Source organism: Falco punctatus (assembly GCF_963210335.1).
Source record: "Falco punctatus genome assembly, chromosome: 10".
NCBI lineage: Eukaryota > Metazoa > Chordata > Aves > Falconiformes > Falconidae > Falco > Falco punctatus.
In genome coordinates, this window is record NC_137590.1 from 17056763 (window position 1) to 17069558 (window position 12796).

General features: G+C 50.4%; 1 protein-coding gene across 1 annotated transcript; it reads right to left on the reverse strand.

Moving 5' to 3' along the window:
* Positions 1-7981: 7981 nt before the first annotated feature.
* Positions 7982-12784, reverse strand: SLC35H1 (solute carrier family 35 member H1). Its single transcript, XM_080404113.1, is given in 12 exon segments — positions 7982-8861; positions 8963-9067; positions 9070-9136; positions 9830-10005; positions 10344-10444; positions 10736-10887; positions 11066-11095; positions 11097-11139; positions 11369-11432; positions 12342-12348; positions 12351-12494; positions 12553-12784. Coding segments are annotated over 12 exon segments (1074 nt in total). The 5' UTR covers positions 12655-12784; the 3' UTR covers positions 7982-8778.
* Positions 12785-12796: the final 12 nt, after the last annotated feature.

Genomic DNA, 12796 nt, shown 5'->3' on the forward strand with positions numbered 1-12796 from the left:
GCAGTGAATTACGTCCACACGGCAGGTGGGTCTGCCTTGTGCAGGGTGGTAGAGCAGGTGCCAAAACATGAGATTAGAAGAATTACTAGGCTGAGACCAGCAGAGTGGCTCTTAGCATGTTCATCATGATGGCTCCAATTAGTGCAATTACAGGGCTTGGCTGCATCTTCCTGCTTGTGATTTTCAGTAACAATCACATGGCCACATCTGCTACTTTTCACTGGGCGAGCAGTCAGAAGCTGGCAGCAGCCTCTGCTCCTGGCAAGGTCCAGAGGGAGGCCAGGCTGCTCTGCCAGGCACTTAGAGGTCCTGGCTGCTGGCAACAAGATGACCTTTTGGGAGAAGGGAGGTGAGTGTACAGCTACCTGTCCTGTTGGAAAAGCAGACTTTTCACAGGAGCCTTAACTGCATGCAGCACAACTGGTCCCCCAGCAGGGGCCACCACCAGAAACACCACCACTCTCCTAAGTCCCAGACACAGCTCAGTTTTGGCTCCATCATCTTCCCTAATGCAAAGCATGACAAACAGTTCACCCCCCCCCAAAAATATGACTCCCCAAGTGACTGCACAACACAGAATTTCTCAGGTTAGCATCACTCCAAGCACATGGTGCAGACTAGGAGCAAAGGTTCTTTCAACTTCCTGGACTGCAGAGACCCAAGGCTGTGACCACCAAAACCTGCATACCCCAATGATGAACAAAAACGAGCCTCAATGCAGAAGTAGGGTTATAGAGTTAGGGGCAATTATCGGCCACTGCAAAGGTCGCAGATGAATGTGAGCCCTTTATAGCCCCAGGCAGGCTGGTAACCAGCCTTCCAGCCATCTGCACCCTGAGCTCCCCTTTCCCCACCCCACAAGGCACCAACCACAAACCACGTCATAAAAACTACAGAGATAGCTGAAACAAGAAATGAAGCACAGCTACTGCGCACCAGTCCCCACGTCACTGCTCTGCCTTGCTACTCCTGCGTGCCTTGGAGCCAAGCTGGCTTTCCCACTGTAAGCTTGCTGATGTTACCTTGTTTGCTGGGCAGAGGACCAGAGGAGAGCAGAGGGGTTTGCAGGGACACTTCCTCCTTGCCCTCAGGATGTTCCCTGTACTGAAATTTCAGCAGGAAGCCAAGCATCTGTTGTTCTTCAAATAAAAAGGTCTCCCAGGGGAATGGGTAGAGGGGCAAAATGAGCACACATGTAAACACCTGGTCTTACAGACAAGAACAGTTTGTGGAAGGACTGCAGCACCTCTGAGATTAATTCAGCTTTGCTTCCGCTGCTTAAATAGTTCAAATGCCACCAATATTCAGCCACAGCTCCCTATTTCCTGCGTGTGGCTGAGCATCAGTGTGCACGTGGGCCCACGTGGCACGGACACATGTGTGCATGCTCTCCCCACCAAAGGGCCTCGGGCATCCAAGCTGCTGTGTGCACACACATATCTCCCCAGCACTGCAGTTCTCAAGGATGGTTCCAGTTTTGAGGAAAGGGGGCAGAACCAAACTGCGTCACACAATGATTCTTCTCCCATCTCCTAAAGCGGCCTCTGGCTTGGAGCTCATCAGAAAACAGTCTGCATGATCAATGAGCTTCATCAGCCCTCAGAAGACTGCAGAGCCCATGCTGTGGCACAAAGGGACCTCCAAAAGGCAGGACACCTTACAGCCCTGCGCCTGCACACAGGGCTAGGTTTACTCAGTGTTTCCAATCTCAAGCCCACTACATGGATCCAAGTCTGAAACAGCTTCAGCAACAAGAGGCTTCTGTACAAGGCCAAAGACCTGCACAGCCACACGGGGTTATTTCCAGAGACAAACTACTGGTACAGAGAGATCTACTGGTACTCCCAGGCCCCACTCCCCAGTACCACCCCATCCATACTTCCATGTCATCTCCTCAAGTAGACTCCAAGCCTACCTCTTCAGGCCTACAGTCTGCACTTCACCACAAGATTGTGCCTTCTCATTTTCTTTGTGTCACTGCTGAGCACTCCTGTCTCCTCCTCTAATTCCTTCATCCTTGCCTCTTTCTCCGTTTCCGGCGTTTTTCAGTGCACAGTAGCGTTTTTTCCTTATATGAAAGAGGGTGCGCAGGGGTTATCTCTTCATTAAACGTTGGTGCCCATTCAAGTGAGACAGTGTTCAACAGACAGGCTGTGCTGCTACTTTAACACTACGCTGCACTAGCCTGCACCAGCATACAGTCCCACCCCACACCTCCTGAGCTTGCTGGCAACTCTGCCATATTCCCTAGAAGCCACCCAGCATCCTAGTCTTGCTCCTGAGCGAGACCCCATCCAGGTGCAGGGTCACTCAGCTTGAAGGCACAACCTCAGTTTCAGCAAAAGTCAGGATGAGGCCTGCCAGCTTCCCTTATAGACCCATTCCGGGAACTGACCCTAGGAGGTAGGTAGTGACCTCCCACCTAGGAGACCCCCCCTCAACCCCTGAGGCTGCTGGGGAGGGGAGCCAAGGAATATGTGGACAGAAAGGCACCCCACACTATGCCCCAGTGCAGTTGCCTGGAGAGGAACACTGCCATCTTCCCAAAGAATCACAAAGCTTTTACCCCTTCCTTCTTGCCAGGTCCTGCATGGACCCCTGCCAAAGCCTTTTTACTTTGCTCGCTGATGGACACCAAACTTGCTACTTGCGCTAGCTTAGCCTGCAAAACCAGGTACACCTAACTGCAAGCAATCGGCATTTGCTCTGAGTGCTCCAGGGCAGAGCTGGAGTACCAAGACGTCTTGGGCAGAGCTGGAGTACCAAGATGTCTTAGGCAGAGTCCCAGGAAGGGGGCACTTAGGAGAGCATCAGGCCCATAAAATGGAAAAGCATCACCATCAGCTTCATGGTGGATTCATACAGGCTCTCCATGCAGCCAGTGCTTCCACTTTGTTTCTAAAACATTTCTTGCCAAGAGCAAGTACTGAAACAGCCAAGAACAGTGCTCAGCCCTGCACCATATGACACTCTCCACTAGAAGTCCTCACCAAGTGAGCCTCAGAGCCACCATATTTGGGCCCTGGTGAAGCTCTGAGTGCAGTAGAGCCTTGCAGACACAGTAGCCAGTGAAGGCAAAGGCAGGGTGGAACAAGCAGCAGGGAATCATAGAATGGTTTATGTTGGAAGGGACTTTAAAGATCATTCAGTTCCAACCCCTGTCAAAAGATGACAGGAAAGCATTCATCACAGGCACTCTGCCCCTAACCTGTTGCTTTTCCAAATGTAGCAAATGGAAGTGCTTCTGGAAGGCTCAGAGGTGCAATGGGTAGGGGAAGAGAGGTGAGGAGGACAGCTCTGGCCACCAGGATGGCTGTGCCTCACTGCTTTAAAGTCAACCTTTGTTTCCCCACGGCACCAGCACGACTATGTTTTGTTGCCTTGTGCCTCACCTCTGCATCTTTAATCACAGCCTTGAAATCTGTGATGGAGAACTGGTCTCAAGTCACTGAGAGTGGTGAGTCCCACTCACCGCAAATTGCAGAATTTGCCCATTCGTCATTGTGTGGTGCTTCTGCCAGTGCTGAAGTGTGAAGCAGAATGGACAGACACAGCGGATGTGGGTGAACAAAAGCAAAGCAAGCAGATCTTGGACCAAGAACAGCAGCACAGGCACAGGGGGTGTGGGGAACATACACATTGTGCTGCCTTCTTTGTAGAGTTGAGGCTCTCACCAGAAGCTGTTACAAAAGCAAGATAAACCCACAAACAATAGGATCCTTTAATTTTCCTTCTATGTTTCCCAGGCAACACCAAGCACTCAACAACAGTTTAGAGCGCAAAAGCCCCCTCTGTTTAGTCAGTTAATGGCAGGAAGTTGAAGAGACTTAAGCAGAGCTGCTCACTGCTTATTGTTTGGTAAGCCCTGTCAAGCACCTGCAGCAATGAAATTTATACCCAACATTACAATGTTTTTAAGTGCAAACCTCTATGCTGGCACTCTACAACTCCAGTGAAGAAGGCGCATTTCATTCTTAAATTACAGATCTACAGCTACCCCTGCAGACATGGCTGGGAGTGCAGGACAGCACCATGAAGGTAGGTGAACACAGACCTCAGCAGGAATGCTCCAGGCTAGAGAGAGCAATTTAGATCCAGGGCTGTTGCTCAAACACGCTGATGCACAGATGCTACAAGAACTCCCAGTTGCAGCAGAGAGGCCTCAGCAGACCCCCAAAATTGGTCAAGCTGCACGGTTCCTGATAGGACTCCAAGCAGATCCTCTCTCCAACCAAAGAGCAGGACTACGTCTTTAACGCATAGCTGGGCACATGTTTAGCATTCCTGCTTTGGTCACTTGTGGAATGAGGTGCCAAAGGGTGAACAGTGTCTATTCTCACCTCTTTGTAGCATGCTGGGGCCAGCCCATGAGCCTTCACCTCACCGAGGCCTGACTCAAGGCTAGTACACAGATGGACCTCTGCTTGTCATACAATTTTTGATCTAGCTGTTCAAGCAGAAGCTAAAGGAACAGAGATTCAGTGGCTGAATCATATGTAAGGTGAGTTGAAGACTCCTACTACTAGAAGACTCCCAAAGCTATCAGGGCTCAAGAAGAAAATGCATTTTCCAATTATGCTCACCCTGGGACCTCCTGCCTTCTCTCTCTGATGTGTTATCATGCAATTTTTTCCACGCTTCAAATAGCTTCTGAAGATGTGAAAGAGCTGCCCCTTCCCACCATATTCTAGCAAGCCTGACTGAATCTAGACCTTGTAATTCTAACATTCTGGAGCTTTGGCCAGCAGGGAACATGCTATCCCAAATGATGTTATTAAATCAATGTGCCATTTCATGTGAATGGTAGGAGTAGTTCTAGCATAAAACAGACAAAAAAGGACCTTCAGAGCAGTAGAAAAGCCATGTACACATTAAGTTTATCTCCCACAGGTATGCAGGACAGTGTAACTTCTTCAGGCTCCCCCCATCAGGGTATCTGCCCCCAGATTTTCCTAACAGAACAGTTATTTAGTGTCTAAACATCCTTTGGATATGCTGATTCTAAGTTCTATATCTTGGCCAGTTTTGCAGGAACAGCTCTTCACTGCAAGTTCCTTGTATACTATACCTTACAGCCTAAGAAATGTATCATGAGATACTTGATGCAACTACTACCCATCCGTTCTACATTCTTCTTCCTGAACATCTGCTACTGAACTCATCACCTACATCTAGCAATTAATCTGGTACCCAACACCATTAACTGACAAACATACCCCACAAAAGGTAAAGCATCCATAAATACAGAGATCTAGTTGCTATTTTTTCCCCTTAATTCATCTAGAATAGGGAGATCAGATTTCAGTGTATGTTCTCCCCCCTTTCTTTTCATGAAAAGAATGCAGAAACCAATCCTCAGGAATAAAAAAAACCCAAACAAAAAGTTTTTACATTTTAATTATTTTAAAGCACATCATAATTTAAAATCCCAACTCTATGTGCAAAGGCAAAGACCCACAGTCCCTGACCTGCAAGCACTTAAGCTCCACCCACAGGGCAGAATGAAAAGATAAAAGGTGGAATTGAGAGGATGGGAAGCATCACTGCAGTTTTCAGAAACTGCTAGAGCATTCTCTTGCCTGGGATTCTCAAGTCCTGTCAGCTCTGCTCCATAAGCCTGTGCAGAAACATCTACCATGTATCTGCTGGAGTAGTGTCGCACTTCCATTTTACATGTATTGCAGCAGGAGTAACAGGGATACTGGGGACACAGCTGGCTGTTCAGACAATTTCTTGGTCTGGGCCAAAAAGAACCACATTTACACACAGTCTAATTAACATTTGATTTGTTTGACACTGCGTCTGCTCTAGTCCTGACCTTCTGATTGAATTCTGGGGATAAAGGTACGAGCCCCAGGTAAAGCCTTCAGACTGGTGGCAGCACTGCTGCGGCCAGCAGTCCTGTCAGACATGTTTTAAAGAAGAGGTCCCCACACGACCTACTAGGTGCTCACAGGGAGCTAAGAAGCAACTTTGTTCTTGCACTACTCCTAAGAGAAGCTGGGACATAGGAAGTCAAGTGTTGGAGGGATGAAGGGAGAAAGCAGTCACAGCACAGTCATCTCTACCCCAGCAAGGTTCCTGTAGAGAGAACTACACAGGGAAGTCATACAAAGGCTGTAGAACAGCAGTGCTTTCCCAGAAGCAGAGGACCCTGTAGATTAGAGTCCCAGGCAGGAATCCTTCCAGGACCACCTTCAGCAAATCCCAACCTGCCACCGAGTGAAAAACCCTTCCATCCTAGCACCGCAGACCCAGAAAAGCAGCAGCAGTACTTGAGCATGAGCTGAATTAGGGCTTCCTTGCTGTGTGCTGGTCACAGAAGCACCTGCAGAATATGCCCTACCATGAACCTCCTTGGACTACAAGATCCCTACCTACATTCTGAGGCTAGAGGAAAAATTCTTCCTCCACTGAATCTCAAGGAGAAATGAAGTATTAATTATCATCAAACTCTGCAGAAGGGCTTTTTAAACTCATGGGCAGGAATAGGACAGAGATTCTCTGCCATTCCTGTCCGGATACCAGAAGGAACTATAATCGGATTCTTTCAAAGACAGATGAACGATGCCTGGTCAATCTCACAAGCAAACTGGACTGACTACCTGTACACATACTGTGGCAAAATCACAAAGCAATAGATACTTCTATGTTCTTATTTCCAGGTTTCTCTTTATCTCTGAAAAGAACAAAATTTTACTGATCAAGGAAATAGATGTTTACCTCATCTCCCTGGAAGCAAGCAGCTGGCAACTTCCCAGCGACAGGTGCAGAACTGACTGCTTGTCCCAAACGCTGCACTGAGCACACTTCACTGGAGTGAATGACAGTGTCCTATTTGTCGCCAAAAAGCTGTCTAGATCAGACACACTAAGTGTGGATACTAGGTTCTAAGGCATTCCCTTGTTAAAGAGGAAACAAGACTGGAAGCAACAGGTTACAGGGCTCTACAGTTCACAAGTACTTTCATTGGCACAATAGTACTTGAAGATGAAATTTCATTATTTGGTGCAAATCCTGGCCTGTGAACAAAGTCACCTTTACGTTGGATTTACAGGGACCTGAAATCCCAGTAGGATGCCCAAGGTTCAGTTCTAGGGGAGTGGGAAGCAAAACACAACGAGCAGCTGCAATATTGCTAAATGCAGATCGTGTGTGGAAAGCATCACTGTGCCACATCAAGTACAGGGTATTTAGTGCTTGGGGTTTATGCCTACCAGAAAACAGGGTGAATTCTGCTGGAAGCATCACACAAGAAATCCAGCTAGGGACAGAAAACGTCACTCTCAGCTCCAGGCATCCTACTTGGTGCACAAGATCCCTTGGTGTGCCAGTCTGGCCTGGAACTGCTGGTTGGGTGGCTTTATGGGAGGTAGTTGCACCACCTGCTGTCTGCTCCAAAGGAAGTTACAGCATCTATTAGAACACTATTAAAGATGATCATTATTAACAAAAGTTTTCTTCTTCAGAACCAGTTTTTTGCAGAACATGCTCTCGATTAAAGTCATCAGGAAAGACTTTGTGTCTGAAAACTATGAAACAAGATAAACAGAGGGACAGTCTAGCCAAAAAGGTTCATGTTCTCAAACACAATACGAGAAGCTCACTTTAACAACCAGCTCCTCTCAGGAGAAAGACTGTGCCGTTACGCCTGTGGGAAGCTCGCTCAAGTTAACTTCCACTCCGAAAACTAGCATTGGACAAAACTTTCAGAGAGGTGAAAAATCTGCCATGCAAAAAACCAGCCACCTGCCCAAAACTACTTGTGGCTTAGCAGAAAGTAAAAAGACACATCTTAACTCCTGCACCATTCTCCTTCCCTGGACAAACTTCCCCCTAGTCCTGGAGATCAAGGATCCTGTTTATGGACAAGTATTTTCTGTGCCAGGCCTCAAAAGTAATTTGGCATGCAGTAGTAATGTCAGTGTGGGTCTGAAAGGAAAGCTGAAAGATAAACCACCTCTGCTTGATGAAACATAGGTGCATAATGTGCAGACAAAAGGGAATCAGAAAAGGTTTATTTAAAAAACAAAAAATCCCCCATCAAATACCCACATACTTTCTGATAAGCTTATTGCTCAAGTTCGATCTCCTGCGATACTGCTCTCTCTCCCCTCTGCCTGCAGGACCAGAAGCGCTCATGCATCCCTGTCCTTCTTCCTGCCAACATAATTTGGCTATGTTCAATTGGTCCCAAATACCAGCACTTAATTCTGTTCTTACTACACACACAGAACACATAGGTCACCAGGCACAAATGCTCCTTCTCACTGGGATGAGTCTACAGATTTATATATGGTCATCTGCTCCCACCAAGATGGGAGTGCCTACTTAGCAGAACCGTAAAGAAAGGCTGGGAAGGTATTATCTACCTTCTCTTTTGAAGATAAAGCCTAAACAACACTAAAAACGTCCCTGAACTGCTCAGCCTGCACTCCAGACATATCCACGCTCATTCTGCACCTCATGGTCTACAGTCTCAACATGTAGCCGTCAGGATTCCCTTATAAGCTTTCTACAGCATTTCCCAGTCTCACCATGGTGTTCTACTTCCACTGAACCAGGGCTTGTCTTCCAGGTTTGCTCTGTATGAAAGGGATAGTGCCTGTTTCTTGTGCAGCACCTCCAAATCCACACTGCAGCAGAACAGCAGGACTCTCTCACCGAGCCCTGGCTCTCCTTTCGGTGGTCACAGACAGAGACACTCTTGGACCTTCCTCCTAGACAGCTGTCAGGCAGGTTTGGTAAGAACAGAGCAGGGGGCTTTGTGCTTCATGTTCAGTGTTGTGGGGTTTCAGCATCCTCTTCCCCCTCCTCCACATGTTCAGTGTGGTGCAGCAGTAGCTCCAGTGCTTTTTCACCTGCGTGCAGACAGCCCATTTAGTGACAAACTCGCTAGATTACCCATCAAACCTGGCGTTGGCAAGGAGCTGGAACTAGACAAAGCTCCTAGTGAAGCTACGAGAATGCCTACAGAGGAACAGAAAGGGATTTAAAACAGAATCACCTTTGGAATTCATGGCTTTGAGAATGACATGAAGGGAGATTCCTGAAAGGCAGACAGCAAGCCCAGCCAGTTCAAGAGACTGAGGCGGTCTCCCAGCAAACGTGTGGCGAGGAATAAAATGCAGATTTCCTGTGGAAACAAAAAATGTGACAAGTGGTAGGGCAGGACCTGAGGAGATATGCATGAGATGTTTTACAGCTCAAGCCTTGATCAAGATGCCAGGCTACTGATTTCCATCAGTGCATTCTTCCATGCACAGAGAGTTCTAAAACCAGTTTCCAGAAACAGAATGACCTCTTAAACTGGGATGTGGGTTTTAAAGTCCTCTGACTGCATGGCTTGGCCACATGGGAATCCCGTGACTTCCAGATCAGACAAATTTCACACCTCACCATTCAGCTCAAAAGCATGTGTGCTAGATTCCTCAAAGGAGAGGAGGATTGCCACGCTAGGTTAGAGACAGCTCAAACCAGTGGTTAGTTCACATCCAGGTCTGACACAAGAGCATATCCTTCACATCCCTCCTCCCTCCTGCACTGTCCACTGCCCATGAGGCCCATGTGTTTTACTTTATCCCAGATCCCACCAAACTTTGGACCTTAATGGAATTTTTTACAGAACAGCCACTAGTCTCTGCCCCTTGCTGTCAGGGACCAAGGGACTTTACTGCAGAGACTGCAAGACAAAGCATCAAGCTCCTGTGCAAGGAAGACCAAAGTAACAGATTATTTCTAAGGCTCTACAGAAGTTCCCACCACATGAGGCCCATTAGGGATGACCTGGTACTTGCCTTCTAGTACTAGCACAGGAACCATGCCTTACCTTAAAAATGCCAGCAATGGAAAGGATGAGGCTAGATGTTCTGGAAACAAAGAGGAATTCAGAAAAGCCTAGACCAAAGGCAAGAATTCCACCCAAGAACAGCTTCCCTACCAGAGAGAAGGGCAGTCCTGCTTCATGGAAATGGAAGAGCTTCTCTGATATGGACAAAGGCAGGCCTAGGAACAAGACAGTGAGCAGCAGAGTATCTTTCCCAACTCCCAGGACTCTTCACAACAAGGTGGGCATGGGCTGCTCACATTCCAAAATAGCAGGATGTGGAGCCAGTTCTTCATAGCCCTTACTTCCACAAGTGTGGCAGGCTACTATTCCTACGCATTCTTTAACGTTCTGCCAGCATAAAGAATATCTGAGTCCTTATGATTCCAGGTTTCTAACTACTTTGTAAAGTTCATAGCTGTTCACTTATCTAAATTGATCATCTCCAACAACAAACTGCTAAGCAATCTCCCCAACCGCTCTATAAAGCTATCCCTGCTTTAATAAACTCACACACCCTCAAACACTGCAAAGAGTGGGAAGAGCCCCAGGAACATGAGCGGCTCCAGGTGAAACATGGTATCAGTGGGGTTCTGGAGCCTCAAAAGAGGAGAATCAGTAAGAGACCAGGTAGCAACAAGCCATGGAATACACATAGGTCCTACAGCCTTTATTAGTACCATTCCTAGGCATACACCTTATTTGTAATGCCCACACCTGTGCTGCTGCAAACGCCAAACTGCCCTCATTACCCATGAACACATAACCCCCGCCCCAAGTTTCAAACACTGTCCCTTACACAATGTTTTGTTTCTGCAGCAAGGGCTACCACCTCCTTACTCCCCTCCCCATTACCAGCACCCACACACACACTTCCTAACACCCTACATACGTAGTTCAGCCTCCTACATAAGTATCTGCGTGAGAGTCCAGCGAATACGCCCAAGGGAAGAGGCACACAGCACCAGCACGAACCCCTGCGCGTTAAACTGTGTGGACCTGGAGGTGAACATGAAGAGCTCCCTGGCGATGAGAAGAACCACCAGCAGCAATGCCAACCTCTGGGTGAGAGCAAGAGTCACTACAGACTCAGGGAGCTGAACAGACACATCTCTTCTTGCAGATTCATCTACATAACGATGTTCTTCCTCTACTTGTATGCTTCCTGTACATGTACTGCCTATCTATTTCCCTGTGCCTGACCTCTTCCTTCCCTAAAGCATTGTATGGGACCCTTACCACTTCCTCCAGCTTGAAGAGCAGTGAAAAAAAGCAGGATGAAGAGAAGGGCAGAGGGTTTGGTCATCGTGTAGCTGTAAGGACCAAAACACACTGTCAACCTCCTCTGACTCTGACGTAGTCCTTCCCAGCAAAGTACTATCAGGAGCCAGACTGCCCACGTCTATGTTGCTACCAGCAAGCTATCTAGGACCCTGCACACCAGCCCCTCTGAGCCACACACCCATTCAAGAAACTGACCCTGACAAAGCACTTTCTAAACCCCATCAGCAGGCTCCCAGGGAAGATGGTATTTGTACTCACAGGGAGACAGTGATGCATACGAAGCTCCAGTTACTCAGCGCAATATCCAAGGAAGTTGACAGAGCTAAAGAATCAAAGAGAAAATCCTGAAGTTAACTACGTAAAAAATGCCCAAGCAAAGCCCTGCTACTTGGCCACAAACACAGAGAGCAGAGCAGACCCTGGAAAACACCCCGCATTTTCCTCAGGCTCTCTCTTCAGCACCCACACAGCACAGCCATCATCGGCTCTTTCAGCTTCTGGCCCGCTGCCTGCACCTTCAGCGGGGCTCAGCACCGCGCTCACTGAACACGGGCTACACAAAAGCGCCGAAGCAGCCCTTGCCCTGCCCGGGGCTGAACGCTACCACAGCCTTGCGCGATGTCATTTTTGCCCGTGTCGGAGCACGGTAATCAGTCAGCAGGAGGGCCACCGCAAGCTGCCTGAAAAAGCAAGCCTGGCACCTACCTCAGCACGCACCCTTGCTCCTGCGGCGGCTCTCGTGGCGGTCTGCTCTCCCCGGTACTAAGCTCGCTACAACAGCGAACCGTTGTGCTGACCCCGCGCCCGCCACGTTACAGGCAGCACGGCTACGGGCGCGGAGAACGCGTGGGCGCCGTGTGACTGCGAGCCTCGCCAGAGACCGCGGCCCGGGCGCTGCTCTGCGGGAGGCGGCACAGCCGGGACCGGCCCGACACCTCACGCGGCCGAGGAGCCGCCGGAGCCCTGTGCTGGGGGCGAGGTCTGCGCCCCTCGGGCCGCCCGCGCCGCGGCAGCCGGGCTCCGGGGCTGCCCGGCACACGGCCCCGCGCCGCCGTTACGGTGACACGCGGCTTGCACGGAGGCGGCGTACGGGTCCTCCCGGTGAGCACCGCCGCGCCCCGGGGTCCCCCGCACCGGCCCCGCAGCGCACCCAGGGCCCCGGCCCGGAAGCCGCGGTCTGTTCTGCGCACCCCCAGCCCCCGCTCAGCGCCCCGCTCCCGCCCCGCCGTACCTGCGGGGGGACCGCCCGGCGGAGGCAGCCGGCCCAGGAGAGCGCGCCCCGCGGCCGCCCGGAGCGGCAGCGCGCCAGGGCGCGGGCGTACGCCGAGAGACCGAAGGTGAGGAGGAGGTGCGGCAGGGTGACTAGCAGCGGGAAGGGGAAGCTCTGCGGGACCGACGGCCGCCGTCACCACCGCCGCCCGCCCTCCGCCGCCGCCCCGCACCTTCATTAGCCACTTGTAGAAGGTGATGCCGATGGAGAAGCCGTAGTACGGCAGCACAAGCGTCGCCCGCCCCAGGTCCGCGCCACCCGCCCCCGCCGCCATACGCCCCGCCCGCCGCCGCGCCGGGGAACGTGGGTGCTCGGGGGGCCGCGCCGGGCCGGGGGCAGCTGCCCGAGTGGGCGGGGCCGAGCGCGGTGACGCGCCGCGCAGGGCGGGGCGGGCCGGGCGGAAGAGGCGGAGAAGC